We start from the raw sequence: 23,683 nt of genomic DNA, 5'->3' as shown, positions 1-23,683 counted from the left end.
CTTTCCCTGGCAATTAGTGAATAAGGGACATAGAGAAGCCAGAAATGTCAATTTAGCTGAAGTTGCCTCTGTAAAGATTCACAAAAACTGAGGAAAAGTTTTCCCACCTAACAGTATACATACAATAATCTATTACAGAAGTGTCATTTCAAATAAATGGATAATTCAATAAATGTATTAGTGTTCCTGGCTAACTTTTGAAAATACAGTTAAATCCTTAAACTCGGTAGATTTCATAAAGACAGTTTGTTTTCTATGTATATTATACTACAATAAAAATTCTTTTAAAAAAGTATGTGTGATATGAGCTCATTTTTATTAAAAAATATGCATTTATATTTATTCATATACAAACACATATATATTTATGTCAGTCTGGAAGGACATGCATGAAAATGTTAGCAGTTATTATTTCTAGGTGATGGAAATGTAAGTCTTACCTTTTCTTTTACAGTAAGCATGTCTTTTTACTCAGCTAAAATAAAATTATTTTTCTATAAATGTTATGTGGCCAATTGTTACTCTTTTATAGTCTGAATTAAACTATTAGATAGAAACAATGTTTTAAAACTTGTAACAGCTTATTTACACAATCGTACACTCAGAAATGCTCAAAACATACATATAGTAGGGAATACTTTTTTTTCTGATAGTAATTAAAATAAGATTTTCTTTAATAGTGTATGACAGTATAAAACTGGGAAGTCACACTCATTATTTATTACTCTACCTTGTACATGATATTATGGCGTGTACCTAATATCTGTTTCTTAGGTTTTCTGTTTCTTAGGTTAATTAAATTTATTCCAGGGAACAAATGTAATGATGTTACCTAAACTAAAATTACCAATGAATGTTGTTATCTTTAAAGAAGAAACAATTTTAAATCACCATAACATCTTACATTGCTCATTTATAACTTGTATATTTATTTATGTAACAATTAACTTATTAGTGACCATGTAACAATATATTTCTGTATGCTCAACTTACTAAACTTTTAGTTAACGGAAAAAAAAGGTTAGGTAATTCAAAGTTCAAAGAAATAATTTCTTTCTAAGGTCTTTTACTTTGTGACCATGGAAATTGTACCCTTTTCAATTCAGCAAAATATACTAGGTATTTATTTACTCTGTGCATGACTTTGTTACATACTATCAAGATAAGTTCATTAAGATAGAAATGTTATTATGAGATGTGAATTAACATTCTTACTAATTGAAAACATTGTTAAATACCAGAGCTCCTTCATTCCACATCATGAAAATAAAAGCTCTAACAGTGAAGTACTTGCATTTATTAGATCTAGATCCTGTTTTGATTTTCAGGGAAAATAACTTTTTATTAGATCATTGTACTTTAACTGAAAGTTTAGTAAGGTTAGCATGTAGGAATATAGCATTACATGGTCACTGATAAAATAATTTATATATCAGAATTTCATTGTTTTATCAGCAATAAAAGGGGTTGGGCACTTTTTATTTTTATATATTAAAGATAAATAACATTACCAATTTTTGTTTGGAGGCCATTGTTATATTTGCTAATTTGATTAAATATAGATAACTTAAACAAAAATTTAAAAAGAGAAGGTAATAACCATACTAGTCTATAAATTTCCTGAGAACAGAGTCTGTCACTTTCCCAAGTACAATCTTTACACATAAGTATATAGGAAATTTAACTTGATAACAATGGAATTATATGATTACAAATAAAAAGTACTATAGAATATAGCATGTTATATGTTAACCTTAAGTAAAGCACCTTAAAACCTTATTATAACATGGTTGTCCAGGACCATATCAAGGCAGCCCTATACTGACAGACTAATGAGATTATGTGGCACCAGTTTGGGATAAAGAGAGCAAGGCGTGGGGATCAGAATAGATGGTGAGGATTATTTGCAGCTATTACTAAAACATTAAGGTATTTGTAGATGCTAAAAGTGTAATGGCTAAGGATCTCTTAAGGTGTCCTCTTGATTTATTTCTTTTTCATCGTTATCTACTTCCTGCCATTGGTGGAAAACAATAGTATTTTTTCCCTGAACAATAGATTTTCTTATCTTAGATTTTGCTATAACTCGTTATATATAAGCGAAAATATTAGAATTTGGTTCAAAATAATTTGTACCTTTCTGTTTCTTTATTTAGGCATAATGTCCACTGCTTGGGATTTGTATGATTCTTATAATGCTATGGAGCTTTCATCTTTACCAGTAAAAAGATCTACAGTTGATTCAAGTAGTAAAGCAAGCATACCTTCTAAAGACTGGGACCAAAGACTGCCAGGGAGTAATTTAGAAAAAAGTAAGATTTCATTTATTTCAGTTTTTTAAAAATTGGGGTAAAATTGGTATATAACATTATATTAGTTTCAAGTGTACAACATATAATTCAATCTTTGTATACACTACAAAGTGATCACCACCATGTCTAGTTACTATCTGTCACCCTATAATCAACCCACCCCCTTTACCCATTTCACCTACCCCGCAACCTCCTTCCCCTCTAACAACCATGAATCTGTTCTCTGCATTTATGAGTTGTTTTTGTTTTGTTTTTTATATTCCACATATGAGTGAAATCATATGGTATTTGTCTTTCTCTCTCTGACTTATTTCACTTAACATAATACCCTGCATTTCCCTGATAATTAGTGATGTTGAACATCTCATGTACCATTTGGGAAAAATGTCAGTTTTGCTTATCTGTCCATTTTTAATCAGATTTTTTTTTTTTTTTGCTATTGAGTTCTTTGAGTTCTTTATATATTTTGGATTAACCCCTTATCAGATATATAGTTTGCAAATATTTTCTCCTATTCAGTAGGTTGTCTTTTCATTTCATTGATCGTTTCCTTTGCTATGCAGAAGCTTTTTAGTTTGATGTAGTGCTACTTGTTTATTTTTGCTTTGGTTGCTTTTGCTTTGGAGTCAGATCTAAATAATCAATGCCAAGACCAATGTCAAGAAGCTTATTGTCTATGTTTTCTTCTAGGAGATTTATGGTTTCAGGTCTTATGTTTCAAGTCTTTAATCCATTTTGAGTTAATTTTTACGTTTGGTGTAAAATAGTAATCTAGTATCATTCTTTTGCTTGTGGCTGTCTAGTTCTCCCCACACCATTTATTGAAGGGACTATCCTTTCCCCATTGTATATTCTTGGCTCCTTTGTCATAAATAATTGACAATATATGTGTGCATTTATTTCTGTGCTCTCTATTCTGTTTCATTGATCTATGAGTCTGTTTTTATGTCAATAATGTGCTGTTCTGATTACTAGTGCTTTGTAGTATAGTTTGAAATTAGGGAGTGTGTACCTCCAGCTTAGTTCTTCTTTCTCAAGATTGCTTAGACTATTCACTGTCTTTTGTGGTTCCACACAAATTTCTGAATTATTTGTTCTAGTTCTGTGAAACCTGCCATTGGAAGTTTGATAGGGATTGTATTGAATCTGTAGACTGCTTTGGGTCACATGAACATTTTAACAATGTTAATTCTTCCAATCCATGAGCACGGACTACCTTTCCATTTGTTTGTATCTTTTAAAATTTCTTTTATTAGTGTCTTGTTATTTAAGATTTTTTGGAATGTTTTCATGTGACATTTTTAACAAATTCTTTTGTAGTAGTTACAATATTTTCTTTCTGGTGGAACATGAAAAATACAACTTTTACTTAGAAATAGCATTGTTACTCTTTCACATAGTCTTGAACTTTGAACTGAAAATTTTATTTTTTCTTGGATACCTGTCAAGAGTTTCAAAGATTGTATCTTTCTCTGTCGCTTCTTTACTTGCTCTTAAGCTCTTTTTCATACATGTAGTTTCCACAGTTTTCTCTCTCTCTTTCTATACGTTAGATAACTTGTAAGAAAAATAAAATATGCAAGCTCTGTGACAACATAAAATGGAGATACGTTAACAACAATGGCTTTTAATTGGGGACAATTTTACCTTTCCTAGGGGACACTTGGCAATATCTGGAGACATTTTTGGTTGTTATGACTATGGTGACATTTTGGGTAGATGCCAAGGATACTGCTAAAATTTCGTCAATTCACCAAACAGCCCCACAACAAAAAAAATTATCTGGCCAAAATGTCAATAGTACCAAGGCTTGGAAATCCTGCATTACAAATTTAGCTTTTAGTATGTTAAGTTTTAAGATTAAATGTTATAATTAAAACCAACACAAAATTGTAATTCTCCAGATATACTGCTATGAAAGAATTTTTACAAAGTTCAGTTATAAGAATGTTAAGTTCCACTTCTGATTATATTGTGATTGTATAATTTTTCTCTCCATATTCTGAACTTCTGAGTCTTTTTCTCCTAGAATGATATTACTACATTTAAGGGATGGTCTTTACTTCAGACTAACTATACCCTGGCAAAGTTTTGGTAAATTTTCATAAATTGAACTCAAATATTTCTACTCTCACTAATTTGGACCCACAGGCAAATGTAATATTTAAAAATAGTAAATCAGTAAATATTTTGAAAAGCCAAGTTTAAAAAGAATTGGTAATTTTCAGAAAACAATGACCTTATTTATAATGACTACATACCCTTCAGAGATACAGATTCATGGAACTTAATCACCTTATAACTTGCTCTATCATTGTTTCTCAAGTTTAATGTTAAAAATGTCTAAACTTTACATGTGTTACCTATATCCTTTTGTTTTTTTTAAATGATATTTACGGTATGTACACTATATCCATATTTAACTGAAAGTTATTTATAATGAACACCAGTTCATTTTCCCAGAGGAAAGTGAAGGGGAAGAATGAATCATTAGTAACCACTAAAGAAACATTATTTTTTGTTGTTTAAGTATTAATGTCCATACAGTAGGTTTGCTTTTAGAAGATTCCAAAAATTGCTAGGAAAAAAATCAATCTTAGACTAAAAATTACATGAGACTTCAAAATATATTATCCCACCCCCATTAAAGCCATTGATCCACAAAAAAGTGTTAGTGGAAGGTCCTACAAGGAAAATGTCTCAAATTGCGGGTCTTTTATTTCATGTGTGTATGGGTGTGCTTTTAAAAGCAAAAAGGGATAATATAATTATATTGAATAACTACAATACAAAGTGAAAATAAATTTTATTTTATTATCATGGCCAGTTAGTGGAATAGGAGACCCCAGAACTAGGAAAAGGGAGAAAATAATACATAGAAAAATGTATGCAACAGAGCCGAATGATCAGATTTATTGAGAATTAAAGTAATTCAGATAAAAACTAGGACTAGGTCACCTCTAAGGTCCTTTTTGACTCTGAGATTTTGTAATGTAAACACAAAGAGAAGAAAGTTAAATATGATCCATATTGCTTTAAGAAGTATTTCTATTCCATTTAAATTTTGAATGTACGGGTTATATTTTAACCTCTGTTATCATATTCAAGGGAAAAATAGGCCCATAGTTTTCATTTTTGAAAGTGTATAAGGCCATAGCTCAGTTCACAGAGAAAAATTATTTTCTCTTAAGGGCTTTTTTTTTCTTTTGCAGTAGGGTTTTAGATTTTAAAAAATGAGTAGGCATTTTAAGCAAAGGTTTATAGAAAAGCTGAGCAGATAGTACTGAGAGATTCATATAACTCCATCTCTGTCCCAAATCCACACAAAATTTCCCCTATTTCGAACATCTTGCATTAATGTAGTACATTTGTTACAATTCATAAACCCATATTAATATATTATTATTCATAGTTTACATTATAGTTTAATCCTTGTGCTGTACTGTTCTATGAGTTTTGACAAATGCATAATGACATATTTCCATTATTACAGTTTTACATGGAATAATTTCACTGACCTAAATTTCTCCTGTGCTCCACCTATTCTGTCATTCCTCCTTCCCTGTACCCCTGGGCACCACTGATCTTTTTACTGTCTCTGTATTTTTGCCTTTTCCAAAATATCATATAGTTGGAATTGTATAATATACAGCCTTTTCAGACTGGCTGCTTTCACTAAACAATATGCATTTAAGATTTCTCTATGTCTTATCATGACAGCTCATTTATTTTTATCACTGAATAATATTACATTGTATGGATGTACCACTGTTTGTTTATCTATTACTTTATTGAAAGATATTTTGGTTGCTTCTAGTTTTTGGTGATTATAAATAAAGCAGCTATAAACATTCATGTGTTGGTTTTTTGTGTGGATATAAGTTTTCAACTCATTTGGGTAAATACCTAGGAGTATGATTGCTGGATCATATAGTGAGAGTATGCTTAACTTCTTAAGAAACTATGAAACTGTCTTCAAAAGTGGTTGTACCATTTTGCATTGCCACAAGCAATGAATGAGTATTCCTGTTGCTCTCATTCTTGGCAATATTTGATATTGTTACTTTTTTTGGATTTTTAGCTATTCTTTTAAAAATTTATTGACATATAATGGATATAATATTATATTAGGTTCTGTTTTACAACATACTGATTCAACATTTAAATACATTATGAAATAATCACCAGGATATGTTCAGTAACCATCTGTCATCATACAGTTATTACAGTATTATAAGCTATATTCCTTATGCTGTATATTACTTCCTTGTGACTTATTTTATAACTGGAAGTTTGTACCTCTTAATCCCTTTTACCTGTTTCACCCAACCACCCACACTCATTTCCTCTGCAACCACCTGTTTGTTCTCTGTATCTATGTCTGTTTCTGGTTTTTGTTGTTTATTTATTTTGGTTTCTTGATTCTACATGTAAGTGAAATCATACAATATTTGTCTTTCTCTGACTTATTTCACTTAGGAAAATACCCTCTATATTCATCCATGTTGTTGCAAGTGGCAAGATTTCATTCTATTCTATGGTTTGGTATTATTCCATTATATATATACCATATCTTCTTTATCCATTTATCTATCAATGAACACTTAGGTTGTTTCCATATCTTTGCTATTGTAAATAATGCGGCTATGAATATTGGAGTGCATGTATCTTTTCAAATTAATGTTTTCATTTTCTTCAGATGTGTACCAGGCAGTGGAATTGTTGGATCATATGGTAATTCTATTTTTAGTTTTTTGAGGAATCTTCATACTGTTTTGCATAGTGGCTGTACCAATTTACATTCCCACCAACAGTGCAGGAGGGTTCTTTTTTCTCTACATCCTTGCTGACACTTGTTATTTATTGTCTTTTCTTTCTTCTTCTTTTTTTTTTGGCTGCGTTGGGTCTTAGTTGCTACATGAAGGCTTTCTCTAGTTCCAGCAAGCAGGAGCTACTCTTCGTTGTGGTGCACAGGCTTTTCTTTGTTGTGGCCTGTCTTGTTGTGGAGCACGGGCTCTAGGTGTGGACTTCAGCAGTTGCAGCACGTGGGCTCAGTGGTTGTGACTCACAGGCTTAGTTGCTCTGCGGAACGTGGGATCCTCCTGGACAAGGGATCAAACCTGTGTCCCCTGCATTGGCAGGTGGATTCTTAACCACTGTGCCACCAGGGAAGTCATTATTTTCTTTTTGATGTTAGCCATTCTGATAGGTTTCAAGTGATATCTCATTATAGTTTTGATTTGCATTTCCCTGATCATTAGTGACACTGAGCATCTTTTCATGTGTCTGTTGGCCATCTGTAGGTCTTCTTTGGAAAAATACTTACTTAGGTCCTCTTCCCATTTTCTAATCTGATTATTTGATTTCTTGATATTGAGATGTATGTGTTCTTTATATATTTTGGATATTAACCCCTTATCAGATACGTGATTTGTAAATGCCTTCTCTTGTTCAGTAGATTCCTTTTCATTTTGTTGATAATGTGCTTTTCTGTGCAAAAGCGTTTGAAATTGATGTAGTCCCATTTGTTTATTTTTGCTTTTGCTGCCCTTGCCTGAGGTGACAGATCCAAAAATATATTACTAAGACTTATGTCAAAGAGTTTACTGTCTGTGTTTTCTTCTAGGAGTTTTATGGTTTCAGGTTTTACATTCAGGTCTTTCATCCATTTTGAGTTTATTTTGTACACGGTTTAAGAAAGTGGAGCAGTTTCAGTCTTTTGCATGTAGCTTTCTGGTTTTTCTAACACCATTTATTGAAGAGACTGACTTTTCCCCATTGTATATTCTTACTTCCCTTGTCATAGATTAATTGATCATATAAGTGTGGGTATATGTCTAGACTCTCTATTCTGTTCCATTGATCTATGGTGTCTTGTTTTATGCCAGTACCATGCTATTTTGATTTCTTTAGCTTTAGAATATAGCTTGAAATCAGTGTGCATGATACCTCCAGCTTTGTTCTTCTTTCTCAAGATTGCTTTGGCTCTTTGGGGTCTTTTTTGTTTCCATACAAAATTTAGAATTATTTGTTCTATTTCTGTGAAACATATCATTGCAATTTTGATAGGGATTGCACTGAATGTGGAGATTGCCTTGGGTTATATGGATATTTTAACAGTATTAATTCTTCCAATCCGTGTGCAAGGTATATCTATCCATTAATTTGCACTGACTTCAATTTCTTTAATCAATGTCTTAGTTAAAGTTATTCCTAGGTATTTTATTCTTTTGGATACAGTTGTAAATAGAATTGTTTTCTTAATTTCCCTCTGATAGATTATTAGTGTATAGAAATGCAACAGATTTCTGTATATTAATTTTTAAATATTTATTTATTTATTTATATTTGGCTGTGTTGGATCTTCGCTGCTGTGCAGGGGCTTTCTCTAGTTGAAGTGAGCAGGGGCTACTCTTTGTTGTGGTACGTGGTCTTCTCATTGCAATATGTGGGCTTCTCATGGCGATATGCGGGCTTTTCATTGTGATGGCTTCTCTTGTTGCGGAGCATGGGCTCTAGGCGTGCAGACTTCAGCAGTTGTGGCATGCAGGCTCAGTAGTTGTGACACACAGGTTTAGTTGCTCTGTGGCATGTGGAATCTTCCTGGACGAGGGCTCGAACACATGTCCCTTGCCTTGGCAGGTGGATTCTTAACCCCTGCACCACAAGGGAAGTCCCTACATTAATTTTTATACTGAAACTCTACTGAATTCACTTATTAGTTCTAATACTTTTTAGGTGGAGTCTTCAGGATTTTCTGTATATAGTATCAGGTCATCTGTAAACAGTGACAGTTTTACTTTTTTCTTTCCCATTTAAATGCCTTTTATTTCTTTTTCTTGTCAAATTGCTGTGGCTAGGACTTACAATACTATGGGTTCTTTTTTGTTGTTCTTTATTGGAGTATAATTGCTTTACAATAATGTGTTACTTTCTGCTTTATAACACAGTGAATTAGCTATACACATACATATATCCCCATATCTCCTCCCTCTTACGTCTCCATCCCATCCTCCCTATCCCACGCCTCTAGGTGGTCACAAAGCATGGAGCTGATCTCCCTGTGCTATGCGGCTGCTTTCCACTAGCTATCTATTTTACATTTGGTAGTGTATATATGTCCATGCCACTCTCTCACTTTGTCCCAGCTTACCCTTCCCACTGCCCGTGTCTGCAAATCCATTCTCTATGTCTTCATCTTTATTCCTGTCCTGCCCCTAGGTTCTTCATAACCTTTTCTTTTTAGATTCCATATATATGTGTTAGCATATGGTGTTTGTTTTTCTCTTTCTGACTTACTTCACTCTGTATGACAGACTCTAGATCCATCCACCTCACTACAAATAACTCAATTTCGTTTCTTTTTATGGCTGAGTAATATTCCATTGTATATATGTGCCACATCTTCTTTATCCATTCATCTGTCGATGGACACTTAGGTTGCTTCCATGTCCTGGCTATTGTAAATAGAGCTGCAATGAACATTGTGGTACATGTCTCTTTTTGAATTATGGTTTTCTATGGGTATATGCCCAGTAGTGGGATTTCTGGGTCATATGGTAGCTCTATTTTTAGTTTTCTAAGAAACTCCATACTGTTCTCCATAGTGGCTGTACCAATTTACATTCCCACCAACAGTGCAAGAAGGTTCCCTTTTCTCCACACCCTCTCCAGCATTTATTGTTTCTAGATTTTTTGATGATGGCCATTCTGACTGGTGTGAGATGATATCTCATTGTAGTTTTGATTTGCATTTCTCTAATGATTAATGATGTTGAGCATTCTTTCATGTGTTTGTTGGCAATCTGTATATCTTCTTTGGAGAAATGTCTATTTAGGTCTTCTGCCCATTTTTGGATTGGGTTGTTTGTTTTTTTGATATTGAGCTGCATGATCTGCTTGTAAATTTTGGAGATTAATCCTTTGTCAGTTGCTTCATTTGCAAATATTTTCTCCCATTCTGAGGTTGTATTTCTGTTTTGTTTATGGTTTCCTTTGCTGTGCAAAAGCTTTGAAGTTTCATTAGGTCCCATTTGTTTATTTTTGCTTTTATTTCCATTTCTCTAGGAGGTGGGTCAAAAAGGATCTTGCTGTGATTTATGTCACAGAGTGTTCTGCCTATGATTTCCTCTAAGAGTTTGATAGTGTCTGGCCTCACATTTAGGTCTTTAATCCATTTTGAGCTTATTTTTGTGTATGGTGTTAGAGAGTGGTCTAATTTCATTCTTTTACATGTAGCTCTCCAGTTTTCCTAGCACTACTTATTGAAGAGGCTGTCTTTTCTCTATTGTATATTCTTACCTCTTTTATCAAAAATAAGGTGACCATATGTGTGTGGGTTTATTTCTGGGCTTTCTCTCCTGTTCCATTGATGTATATTTCTGTTTTTGTGCCAGTACCATACTGTCTTGATTACTGCATCTTTGTAGTATAGTCTGAAGTCAGGGAGCCTGATTCCTCCAGCTCCGTTTTTCTTTCTCTAGATTGCTTTGGCTATTCGGGGTCTTTTGTGTTTCCATACAAATTGTGAAATTTTTTGTTCCAGTTCTGTGAAAAATGCCATTGGTAGTTTAATAGGGATTGCATTGAATCTGTAGATTGCTTTGGGTAGGATAGTCATTTTCACTATGTTGATTCTTCCAATCCAGGAACATGGTATATCTCTCCATCTGTTTGTATCATCTTTAATTTCTTTCTTTAGTGTCTTATAGTTTTCTGCATACAGGTCTTTTGTCTCCTTAGGTAGATTTATTCCTAGGTATTTTATTCTTTTTGTTGCAGTGGTAAATGGAAGTATTTCCTTGATTTCTCTTTCAGATATTTCATCAATAGTGTATAGGAATGCAAGAGATTTCTGTGCATTAAGTTTGTATCCTGCTACTTTACAAATTCATTGATTAGCTCTAGTAGTTTTCTGGTAGCATCTTTAGGATTCTCTATGTAGAATATCATGTCATCTGCAAACAGTGACTGCTTTACTTTTTGTTTTCCAATTTGGATTCCTTTTATTTCTTTTTCTTCTCTGGTTGCTATGTCTAAAACTTCCCAAACTGTGTTGAATAATAGTGGTAAGAGTGGGCAAACTTGTCTTGTTCCTGATCTTAGTGGAAATGGTTTCAGTTTTTCGCCATTGAGAATGATGTTGGTTGTGGGTTTGTCATTTATGGCCTTTATTATGTTGAGGTAAGTTCCCTCTATGCCTACTTTCTGGAGGGTTTTTATCATAAATGGGTGTTGGATTTTGTCAAAAGCTTTTTCTGCATCTATTGAGATGATCATATGGTTTTTCTCCTTCAGTTTGTTAATATGATGTATCACATCGATTGATTTGCATATATTGAAGAATTCTTGCATTCCTGGGATAAACCGCACTTGATCGTGGTGTATGATCCTTTTAATGTGCTCTTGGATTCTGTTTACTAGTATTTTGTTGAGGATATTTGCATCAGCGATATTGGCCTGTAGTTTTCTTCCTTTGTGACATCCTTTTCTGGTTTTGGTATCAGGGTGATGGTGGCCTCATAGAATGAGTTTCAGTGTGTTCCTCCCTCTGCTATATTTTGGAAGAGTTTGAGAAGGATAGGTGTTAGCTCTTCTCTAAATGTTTGATAGAATTTGCCTGTGAAGCCATCTGGTCCTGGGCTTCTGTCTGTTGGAAGGTTTTTAATCAAAGTCTTAATTTCAGTGCTTGTGATTGATCTGTTTATATTTTCTATTTCTTCCTGGTTCAGTCTCAGAAACTTGTGCTTTTCTAATAATTTGTCCATTTCTTCCAGGATGTCCATTTTATTGGCATATAGCTGCTTGTAGCAATCTCTCATGATCCTTTGTATTTCTGCAGTGTCAGTTGTTACTTCTCCTTTTTAATTGCTAATTCTATTTATTTGGGTTTTCTCCCTTTTTTTCTTGATGACTCTGGCTAATGGTTTATCAATCTTGTTTATCTTCTCAGGGAACCAGCTTTTAGTTTCATTGATCTGTGCTATTGTTTCCTTCATTTCTTTTTCATTTATTTCTGATCTGATCTTTATGATTCCTTTTCTTCTGCTAACTTTGGGTTTTTTTGTTCTTCTTTCTCTAATTGCTTTAGGTGTAAGTTTGGGTTGTTTATTTGAGATGTTTCTTATTTCTTGAGATAAGGTTGTACTGCTATAAACTTCCCTCATAGAACTGCTTTTGCTGCATCCCATAGGTTTTGGGTCATCGTGTTTTCATTATCATTTGCTTCAAGGTATTTTTTGAGTTCCTCTTTAATTTTTTAAGTGATCTCTTGGTTATTTAGTAGTGTATTGTTTAGCCTCCATGTTTTTGTTTTTTTTACAGATTTTCTCCTGTAATTGATATCTAGTCTCATAGTGCTGGGGTCGGAAAAGATGCTTGATACAATTTAAATTTTCTTAGATTTACCAAGGCTTGATTGGTGTCCCAAGATATGATCTATCCTTGGTAATGTTCCATGAGCCCTTGAGAAGAAAGTGTATTCTGTTTTCTTTGGATGGATTGTCGTATAGATATCAGTTAAGTCCATCTTGTTTAATGTATCATTTAAAGCTTATGTTTCCTTATTTATTTTCATTTTGGATGATCTGTCCATTGGTGAAAGTAGGGTGTTAAAGTCCCCTACTATGATTGTGTCACTGTCGATTCCCCTTTTATGGCTGTTAGCATTTGCATTATGTGTTGAGGTGCTCCTATGTTTGGTGCATAAATATGTATAATTGTTTTATCTTCTTCTTGGATCCCTTGATAATTATGTAATGTCCTTCTTTGTCTCCTGTAATAGTCTTTATTTTGAAGTCTATTTTGTCTGATATGAGAATTGCTACTCCAGCTTTCTTTTGATTTCCATTTGCATGGAATATCTTTTTCTATCCCCTTACTTTCAGTCTCTATGTGTCCCTAGGTCTGAAGTGGGTCTCTTGTAGACAACATACCTATGGGTCTTGTTTTTGTATCCATTCAGCCAGCCTATATTTTTTGGTTGGAGCATTTAATCTGTTTACATTTAATGTAGTTATCAACCTGTATGTTCCTATTACCATTTTCTTAATTGTTTTGGGTTCGTTATTGTAAGTTTTTTCCTTGTCTTGTGTTTCCTGCCTAGAGAAGTTCCTTTAGCATCTGTTTTAAAGGTGGTTTGGTGGTGCTGAATTCTCTTAGCATTTGCTTGTCTGTAAAGGTTTTAATTTCTGCATCAAATGTTAATGAAATCCTTGCTGAGTAGAATAATCTTGGGTGTAGGTTTTTTCTGTTGCATCACTTTAAATATGTCCTGCCATTCCCTCTGGCTTGCAGAGTTTCTGCTGAAATTTCAGCTGTTAACTTTATGGGGATTCCCTTGTATGTTATTTGTTGTTTTTCCCTTGCTGCCTTTAATATTTTTTCTTTGTATTTAATTTTTGAAAGCTTGATGAATTTGTGTCTTGGCGTGTTTCTCCTTGGATTTATCCTGTATGGGACTCTCTGTGTCCCCTGGAGTTGATTGACTATTTCCTTTCCCATATTAGAGATTTCAACTATAATCTCTTCAAATATTTTCTCAGATCCTTTCTTTTTCTCTTTTTCTTCTGGGACCCCTATAATTTGAATGTTGGTGCATTTAGTGTTTTCCCAGAGGTCTCTGAGACTGTTCTCAATTCTTTTCATTCTTTTTTCTTTATTCTGCTCTGCAGTAGTGATTTCCACTATTTTATCTTCCAGGTCACTTATCTGTTCTTCTGCCTCAGTTATTCTGCTATTGATTCCTTCTAGAGAATTTTTCATTTCATTTATTGTGTTGCTCATCATTGTTTGCTCTGTAGTTCTTCTAGGCCCTTGTTAAACATTTCTTGTATTTTCTCCATTCTATTTCCCAGATTTGGGATCATCTTTAATATCATTATTCTGAATTTGTTTTGAGGTAGACTGCCAATTTCTTCTTCATTTGTTTGGTCTGATGGGTTTTTATCTTGCTCCTTCATCTGCTGTTGTTTCTCTGTCTTCTCATTTTGCTTAACTTACTGTGTTTGGGGTCTCCTTTTTGCAGGCTGCAAGTTCGTATTTCCCATTGTTTTTGGTGTCTGCCCCCAGTGGGTATGGTTGGTTCAGTGGGTTGTGTAGGCTTCCTGGTGGAGGGGACTGGTGCCTGTGTTATGGTGGATGAGGCTGGATCTTGTCTTTCTGGTGGGCAGGATCACGACCACTGGTGTGTTTTGGGGTGTCTATGACCTTATTTTGATTTTAGGCTGCCTCTCTGCTAATGGGTGGGGCTGTGTTCTTGTCTTGCTAGTTGCTTGGCGTAGGGTGTTCAGCACTGTAGCTTGCTTGTTGTTGAGTGGATCTGGATCTTAGAGCTGAGTTGGAGATCTCTGGGAGAGCTTTCACTATTTGGTATTATGTGGAGCCGGGAGGTCTCCTGTGGACCAGTGTCCTGAACTCGGCTCTCCCACCTCAGAGGTACAGGCCTGACACCTGGACAGAGCACCAAGACCCTGTCAGCCACATGGCTCAGAAGAAAAGGGAGAAAAAAAGAAAGAAAGAAAAAATAAAACAAAGTTATAAAAATTTTTTTAATTATTAAAAATAAAAAAATTTAGAAAGTAATACAAAAAAGAAGAAAAAAGGCAAGAAATAGGAGAGCAACCAAAGAAAAAAACAAATCCACCAATGATAACAAGCACTAAAAACTATACTAAACAAACAAAGAAACGAACAAAAAAAAAGACAGAACCCTAGGGCAAATGGTAAAGGGAAAGCTATACAGACAAAATCACACAAAGAAGCATACACATACACACTCACAAAAAGAGAAAAAGGAAAAAAAAATCTATATTTCTATGTATAAAAAAACAAAAAGGAAGAGAGCAACCAAATCAATAAACAAATCTACCAATGATACTAAACTCTAAATACTAAACTAAGATAAACATAAAATCAGAAACAAATTGATGCAGAAAGCAAACCCCAAGTCTACAGTTACTCCCAAAGTCCACCGCCTCAATTTTGGGATGATTCATTGTCTATTCATGTATTCCACAGATGCAGGGTACATCAAGTTGATTGTGGAGATTTAATCCACTGCTTCTGAGGCTGCTGGGAGAGATTTCCCTTTCTCTTCTTTGTTCGCACAGCTCCTGCGGCTCAGCTTTGGAATTGTCCCTGCCTCTGCGTGTAGTTCTCCTGAGGGCGTCTTTTCTTCTCTCAGACAGGATGGGGTTAAAGTAGCAGCTGATTAGGGGGCTCTGGCTCACTCAGGCTGAAGGGAGAGACGGGTATGGAATGTAGGGTGAGCCTGTGGTGGCAGAGGCTGGCATGACGTTGCAACAGCCTGAGGTGCACTGTGTGTTCTCCCAGGAAAGTTGTCCCTGGATCATGGGCCCCTGGCAGTGGCGGGGTGCACAGGCTCCCGGCAGGGGAGGTGTGGATAGTGACCTGTGCTTGCACACAGGCTTCTTGGTGGCTGCAGAAGCAGCCTTAGCATTTTATGCCCATCTCTGGTGTCCGTGCTGATAGCCACAGCTCGCGCCTGGAGCTCGTTTAGGCGGTGCTCTGAATCACCTCTCCTCATGCACCCTGAAACAATGGTCTCTTGCCTCTTAGGCAGTTCCAGACTTTTCCCCAGACTCCCTCCCGGCTAGCCGTGGTGCACTAGCCCCCTTCAGGCTGTGTTCATGCCGCGAACCCCATTCCTTTCCCTGGGATCTGACCTCCGAAGCCCGAGCCTCAGCTCACAGCCCCGCCCGCCCCGGCGGGTGAGCAGACAAGCCTCTCGGGCTGGTGAGTGTGCTGGTCGGCACCGATCCTCTGTGCGGGCATCTCCCCGCTTTGCCCTCCGCACCCCTGTGGCTGCGCTGTCCTCCGCGGCTCCGAAGCTCCCCGCTCCGCCACCCACAGTCTCCGCCCGCTTAGGGCTTCGTAGTGTGTGGAAACTTTTCCTCCTTCACAGCTCCCTCCCAGATGTGCAGGTCCCATCCCTATCCTTTTGTCTCTGTTTATTCTTTTTTCTTTTGCCCTACCTGGGTACGTGGGGAGTTTCTTGCCTTTTGGGAGGTCTGAGGTCTTCTGCCAGCGTTCAGTAGGTGTTCTTTAGGAGTTGTCCCACATGTAAATGTATTTCTGATGTATTTGTGGGGAGGAAGGGAATCTCCACGTCTTACTCCTCTGCTATCTTGAAGGTCTCTCTAACAGTATGTTAAATAATAGTGGTAAGAGTGGGCATCTTTGTCTTTTTCCTGATCTTAAAGGCAATGCTTTCAGCTTTTCACTGTTGAGTATGATATTAGCTGTGCGTTTGTCATATATGGCTTTTATTATGTTGAAGTATGTTCCCTCTATTACCACTTTGTTGACAGTTTTTATCATAAACTGGTGTTAACTTTTATCAAAACTTTTTTCTGCCTTTATTGTAATGATTATATGATTTTTATCCTTTGTTTTGTTAATGTGGTGTATCATGTTGATTGAGTTGCAGATATTGAGCTATATTTGCATGCCTGGGATAAACCCCACTTGATTATGATCCTTTTAATGTATTGTTGAATTTTGTTTGTTGATATTTTGTTGAGGATTTTTGCATCTATGTTTATCTGGGATGTTGACCTGTTGTTTTCTTTTTGTTTTTACTGTCTTTGATTTTGGTATCTATGTTGGCCTTATAGAATGTATTTGGACGTGTTCCCTCTTCAGTCTTTTGGAATAATTTGAGAAGAATAAGTAATAATCCTTCTTTAAATATTTGGTAGAATTCACCAGTGAAGCTGTCTGGTCTTGGACTTTTGTTTGTTGGGAGGTTTTTAATTAGTGAATCTCCTTACTAGTCATCTGTTAGTTCAGATTTTCTATTTTATTATGATAAGTCTTTGTAGGTTGTGTATTTATAGGACTTTATCCATTTCTTCTAAACAACAAATTGGCTGTCCAATTTGTTTGCATGTAACTGTTCATAATAATCTCTTATAATACTTTATATTTCTGTAGTGTTGGTTGTAACTTTTCCTCTTTCATTTCTGATTTTATTTATTTGAGCCCTCTTTCCTTCTTGAAAAGTCTGGCTAAAGGTTTATCAATTTTGTTTAATTTTTCAAAGAACCAGCTCTTAGTTTCATTGATTTTTTTCTATTGTTTTTTAGTGCCTATTTCATTTATTTCTGCTGTGATCTTTATTATTTCCTTCCTTTTAGTAACTGTGTGGGGGTGTTGGTTCTTCTTTCTCTAGTTCCTTTAGGTGTAATTTTAAATTGTTTGAGATTTTTCTTGTTTCCTGAGATAGACTTGTATCACTATAAACTTTCCTCAGAGAACTGCTTTTGTTGCATCCCATAGATTTTGCAATGTTGTATTTCCACTTTCATTTATCTCAAGGTATTTTTTGATTTTCTCTCTGATTTCTTCAGTAACTCATTTGTTGTTTTGTAGCATGTTGTTCAGACTCCACATGTTTGTGTTTCCAGGTTTTTCTTGTAGTTGACTTCTTGTCTCATACCTTTGTGGCCAGAAAAAATGCTTAATATGATTTCAGTCTTCTTAAATTTACTGAAACCTGTATGTGGACTACCGTGTGATCTACCCCGGACAATATCCAATGTGCACTTGAAAAGAATGTGTATCCTGCTGTTTTTTGATGGATGTTTTATATACCTATTAAACAATCTGGTCTGATATATTGTATAAGCCAAATGTTTCCTTTTGATTTTCTGGCTGGATCATCTGTCCATTGATGTAAGTGGGGTGTTAACGTCCCTTTCTATTATTATACAATTATGTATTATTGTTATATTATTCTACGATTATAATAATTCTTGTTAAATTATTATAAAATCTTTCCCTTTACGTCTATTTGTATTTGCTTTATGTAGTTAAATGTTCTTATGTTGAGTGTATATATATATTTACAAGTGTTTTCCTTTTTGTTGGGATGATCCCTTTATCATTATATTATGCCCTTCTCTGTATCTTGTAATAGTCTTTGTTTTAAAGTCTATTTTGTCTGATATAAGTATAGTTAGTCCAGCTTTCTTTTTATTTCCATTTGAATGGAATACCGTTTTCCATTCCCCCACTTTCAGTCTTCCTGTTGGTAACTCATTTTTTTTTCACAATTCCATTCTAATATATATATGGTATTTCTGAGTTTATCTCTTTGTGGAGCTTTTTTTAGTGGATGCTCTACATATTGCAGTCCACTTGTGTTGACATTTTACCAATTCAAGAGTAGAAATCTTCCCCCCCCCTTTATATCTTTTCACTCTCCCCTGTTTATATGTTTGCCCTAAATATTTCCTTTAAATATTTAAATGGAGTATTTGAACATTAGAACTGTATCAGCTAGTTATAATTTTTATATCAACCATCAAACATAATTAAGAAAACTGCAGAGAAGGAAATTGTATTTACCTATATTTTTACTCTCCACATTCTGTTTTTCTCTCTGATATTCCAAAATTCTTTTTAAAAATAATTTCCTTCTTGTTTAGCCATTCTCCTTTAGCCATTCTTAAGGAAGATCTGCTGGCAACAAATTCTCTTAGTATTTCTTCATCTGAGAATATCTTAATTTCACCTTTATTCCTATAAAATATTTTTAGTGGATATAGAATTCTTGGTTGAAAGTTATTTTCTCTCATCACTTAGAATATGTGTGCCACCTCCTTCTGGCCTCCATGGTTTCGATGACAAATCTGCTGTTATTCAAATTATTTCTCTCTGTATATAAGACATCATTTCTTCCTTAATGCTTTCTGTATTTTTGTTTACTTTGTTTTCAGTTTTGAGAAATTTGAGTATGATGTCTTGGTGTGGATTTCTTTAGGTTTATCTTCTTTGGAATTCACTGAGTTTCTTGATTCTGTATATTATTCTTTGCTAAATTTTGGAAAATTTCAGCTATTATGTCTTCAAGTACATTTTTCAGTCTCATCCTCTTTCTGCTCTCCCCAATGACATGAATGTTAGAAATCTTGTTATAGTCCCACAGGCCTTTGAGCCTGTGTTCTTTTTTGTTTTTTTTCAGATTATTTTCTTTTTGTTTTTCAGATTAGGTAATTTCTATTGTTCTCTCTTCAAATTCACTAATTCTTTCCTCTGTCCCCTTCATTTTGCTGTTGAGCCCATCCATTGAATTTTAAAATTTTGATTATTTCATTTTTCAGTTCTAAAATTTCCATTTGGTTCTTGAATTGATTTACTAAGATTTTTAATTTCTTTGATAATACTTTCTATTATTCCATTTGTTTCAAATGTGTTCATAAATGCTTGAAACATTTTTTTGATGATTGTCTTAAACTGTCAGATAGTTCACATATCTCTGTCATCTCAGTGTTGGCATCTATTGATTTTATTTGTTTTTTTCTTTGTTTCATTTAGGTTGAGATTTTCTTGGGTCTTTGTATGATGAGTGACTTTCAGTTGAAATTTAGAAATTTTGGGCATTATGTCATGAGAACTGGATCTTCTCTAAACCTTCCTTTTTAGCAGGCTTTGTTTGACACTATTTTGACAGGGGAATTTACTGCTCCATTACTGCCAGGTGGGAGTAGAAGTGGGGTTTTGTAGAAATCCATGTTCTCCACTTGACCTTCAATTACAGTGAGGGAGGGGATCATCTCCTCATTACTGTTTTGCAGGGGCAGGTGGGGAGCTCTGATTTCCATTGATACCTATATGACTGGGAGCGATAGGAGCACCTCATTACCACTCCCTGACACCATGGATTGGGACTTGGCTTTATTACTTTGGGGCAGTTCTGTAAGTTCTGACTCTACCAGTCCAACTCTGACTATTCTATTGAGGAGAAGAAGGGACATCTTGTTACTGCCAGATAGGTGTAGAATTCCATGTTCCCCAACTGGTCTCTGCTGACATTGAAGAAAGGGCAGCACAGTTATTATTTTTGTTAGGATTGAAAGTCCTGGCTCCTTACTGATCCTTTTCTGACACCACACCCACTGGAAGGCTAGGAGATTAGGATGCCTTGTTACAGCCTGGCAAGGATGGAAGTCTAGGCTCCCCACTTGGCTAGTGGAATTTGTGGGATGGGTGGGGCTACAATTCTTTCTCTGTGTTTTAGTCTGGAGTGGAATGGTTATATTCTAAAAGTTGTTTTTTTTTTTTTTCTTGCAAGGTTTTTCTTTTCCTGGTCTTTTGGCTAGAGAGAGGAGGTTTGTCTGGAGTATATGCAGCAATAAGGAATCCAGGGAACTCACCACTGTGTCATTCCTTGTGTCCTGAGCTCTCTTGTTGCATTGCCTCCTTCTATCAAAGGTTTTCAAAGGCTTCCTATGTTTGTTTTATATATGTCCAGGGTTTTTAGTTGCATTTAGAAGAGGAATAAGAAAAAGTGTCTACTCCATCTTCATGGATGCAGGATTCCCCTTCATTCTGTTTTTTTACTAAGTAATGTGATAGGCAGAATAATCATTCCCCAAATATATACACATCCCAGTCTCTGGAACCTGTGAATAAGTTACCTTACATGAAAAAAGAGACTTTCCAGATGTGATTACATTAAGGATCTTCAAAGAAGGAGGTTATCCTGGGTTACTGGAGTGGATGCAAACTAATCACACGGGTACTTAAAATTGGAGCACTTTTTCCAGTTCTGGTCAGAGAGAAACGTAATGACAGAAGACTATCAGAGAGATGCAATATTGTTGTCTTTTGAAGATAAAGGAAGGGTTGCTGATGGCCTCTAGAAGTTGGAAAAGGCAAGGAAATGAATTCTCCTCTAGAGCCTTCAGAAAGGAACATAACCCTATTAACTTTTTTGTTTTAGCCCAGTGAGACCTGAGTCAGACCTGTAACCTACAGAACTCTAAGATAATACATTTGTATGGTTTTAGTCCACGAAGTTTTTGGTAATTTGTTATAGCATCAATAAAAATAAAATCAATAAAAATTAATTTATTGTTCCTATAAAGCAATAATCAAATCAAACCTTTTTCTGAAGACTGATAATAATTTTATTTTAATTTGAATAAAAATATATAGAGATACAAATTACCTTATGAGTTATCATTGCTTATTTTCTGGAAAACACACATTTTTGAGTGGTTAAGAATTCCAAAATTAGATAATTTATGTATATCTTGTATGTGCTTGGTTTGTAAAAGATGTTCAATTAATGTCTATCGAAGTTGTTAAATACTGGAGGAAAACAAATAGTGGTGGCAAAATGTCATTTCTTAAATCTTTAGAATGTACAAACCAGCTAATATTATTTGAATTATTTTAGCATTGCATCATATTTGTATTTTACAGTTAGTGAAGGTAGTTCTCTAATGGATATTGAAAATGTAATTCTGGCTAAAGTCCATGATGAAGAAGAAGACAACTCAGAGGCAGTATTGAAATCTGATAAGTTCCAACAGGACTTATTTTTTATGGAACGAGTTATAATGGAAAATATATTTCAGCCAAAACTTGCAGCTTATCGTCAGCTTCCTGTTTTAAAAGGTATTTAATACATTATACACTAAAAATCTTTTTTAAAAAAACATGGTGTTGTTTTGAAATAACGATTTTGTACTTTAAAAATGTATTTAAAAATAATCACTTTTAGTTAAGCTCAAGTAATTTAAATCAAATGATGTTATTATTTCTAAATGCAATATCTAGACTGAGTTATCACTGATCAGAAGACATTTTTATATAGTTTGCATCACTAAACATATGAGTAGCAAGAGAGTCCAGACCAGGAACCCCAAAGAAAAAGGTGTAGACCTTTACCTTTGGCTCTTTCCTCTCCGTTGTCCCTTCATTGAATTATTCTCTCATAATCAGACCCCCCCTTTCCATTGCCATTTATACTTTCCAGGTTCTAGCTTTTATTACCTCTCCCTAATTTTATTACATACTCTTATTGCTACAAATCCCATCTCATAGATTCACAAAATATTTTGAAGGATTTGAGAGATTATCTAATTCAACTTTTCAATTTCAGTTCCTAGCTTTCAAGTATGGCTTAGGGCCCACTCCTTTATGAAATCTTTCTTGATCCTTCAAGTCAAAAGTGATCTTCTATATGCCTACATCAAAAAATTAGGTTACAAAATTGCGTGTGTGACAAACGGATGTAAACCTTTTTGCTTACTTACATCTAAGAATATTGAAAAACTATGTTTCTTATATTAGGTTGATGTTTTAAAATTTTTATCATATATATAAATTTTTCATCCCATATTTAGAGTTATAAGATTAAAATTTTACTGAGTACTGTAAATTTTGATGTTTTAAAAACAAAACTGGTGGTAGATCACTTCTTTAAATATATCTAAGAAATAGAAATATAGTAGGAAATTTTTTAATGAGGTAAGATTTACATATAATGAAATACATATATTTTAACTGCATAATTTGATATATTTAAGAATGTATAAGCCTGTATAACTAATACTGTAATCAAGACAGAAAATATATTTACCAACCCCAAAAGTTCCCTTCTGCTGTTTTCCAGTTAAAATGTACACCCTTATAGACAGGCATTAAGCTGATTTCTATCACTATAGATAAATTGTTTTGGTATATCATATAAGTAGGTTCGTATAGTAAGTATTCTTTTGTGTCTGGCTTCTTTTACTTAACATAATGTTTTTGAGATTCATCTACATTGATATGTATATAAGTAGTTCATTTTTTTTCTGAGTACTACTCTTTTTTATGAATATACCATAATAATTTGTATATTCATTCACCTGCTGATGGACACCTGTACATCTTTGAGCTGTTATGAATAAAGCTGCTAATGACCATTTTTGTGTTTCTTTTTGTGGATATGTGTTTTAATTTCTCTTAGATAAATACCTAGAAATGGAATTATTGGGTCTTTGGATAGATGTATGTATGACTTTTTCAGAAACTGCAAAATACCTTTCCAGGTTATTTGTACCATTTTACAATCCCACAAGAAATATACAGGAGTTGCTCCACCTTCTTCTTTTTATTTTTTTTTTGGCTGTGGTAGGTCTTCATTGCTGAGCGGGGGCTACTCTTCATTGCAATGCGCGGTCTTCTCATTGCGGTGGCTTCTCTTGTTGCAGAGCACGGGCTCTAGGCATGTGGGCTTCAGTAGTTGTGGTAATGGGCTCAGTAGTTGTGGCTCACGGGCTACAGAGTGCAGGCTCAGTAGTTGTGGTGAATGGGCTTAGTTGCTTGGCTGCATGTGGGACCTTTCCAGACCAGGGCTTGAACCCATGTCCCCTGCATTGTCAGGTGGATTCTTAACCCCTACCACCAGGGAAGCCCCGCATTCTTGATAATGCCTGCCGTTGGCAATCTTTTAAATAACTTTTTTTTGTCATTTGTATATCTTCTGTGTAATATTTGGTCAAGTTCTTTGCACATTTTAAAATTGAGTTGTCTTTTTTAAAAAAAATCAAGTTGTAGGAGCTTTTTTTTTT

The 23,683-nt window shown here is 34.7% G+C and overlaps 1 protein-coding gene across 1 annotated transcript in view; it reads left to right on the top strand.

Annotated features, from left to right (window-relative positions):
- Positions 1–23,683, top strand: part of LOC103077476 (WD repeat-containing protein 78) — a 97,441-nt gene that overhangs the window by 53,025 nt on the left and 20,733 nt on the right. Inside the window, 2 exon segments of the mRNA XM_082931175.1 lie at positions 2,157–2,312; positions 21,546–21,740. Coding sequence (XP_082787301.1) covers positions 2,157–2,312; positions 21,546–21,740 — 351 coding nt within the window.

Source organism: Lipotes vexillifer, unplaced genomic scaffold (genome assembly GCF_000442215.2).
Source record: "Lipotes vexillifer unplaced genomic scaffold, Lipotes_vexillifer_v1.1 scaffold134, whole genome shotgun sequence".
Classification (NCBI taxonomy): domain Eukaryota; kingdom Metazoa; phylum Chordata; class Mammalia; order Artiodactyla; family Lipotidae; genus Lipotes; species Lipotes vexillifer.
The sequence above is the reverse complement of the archived record's forward strand: the minus strand, read 5'-3'. Positions and strand labels throughout refer to the sequence as shown.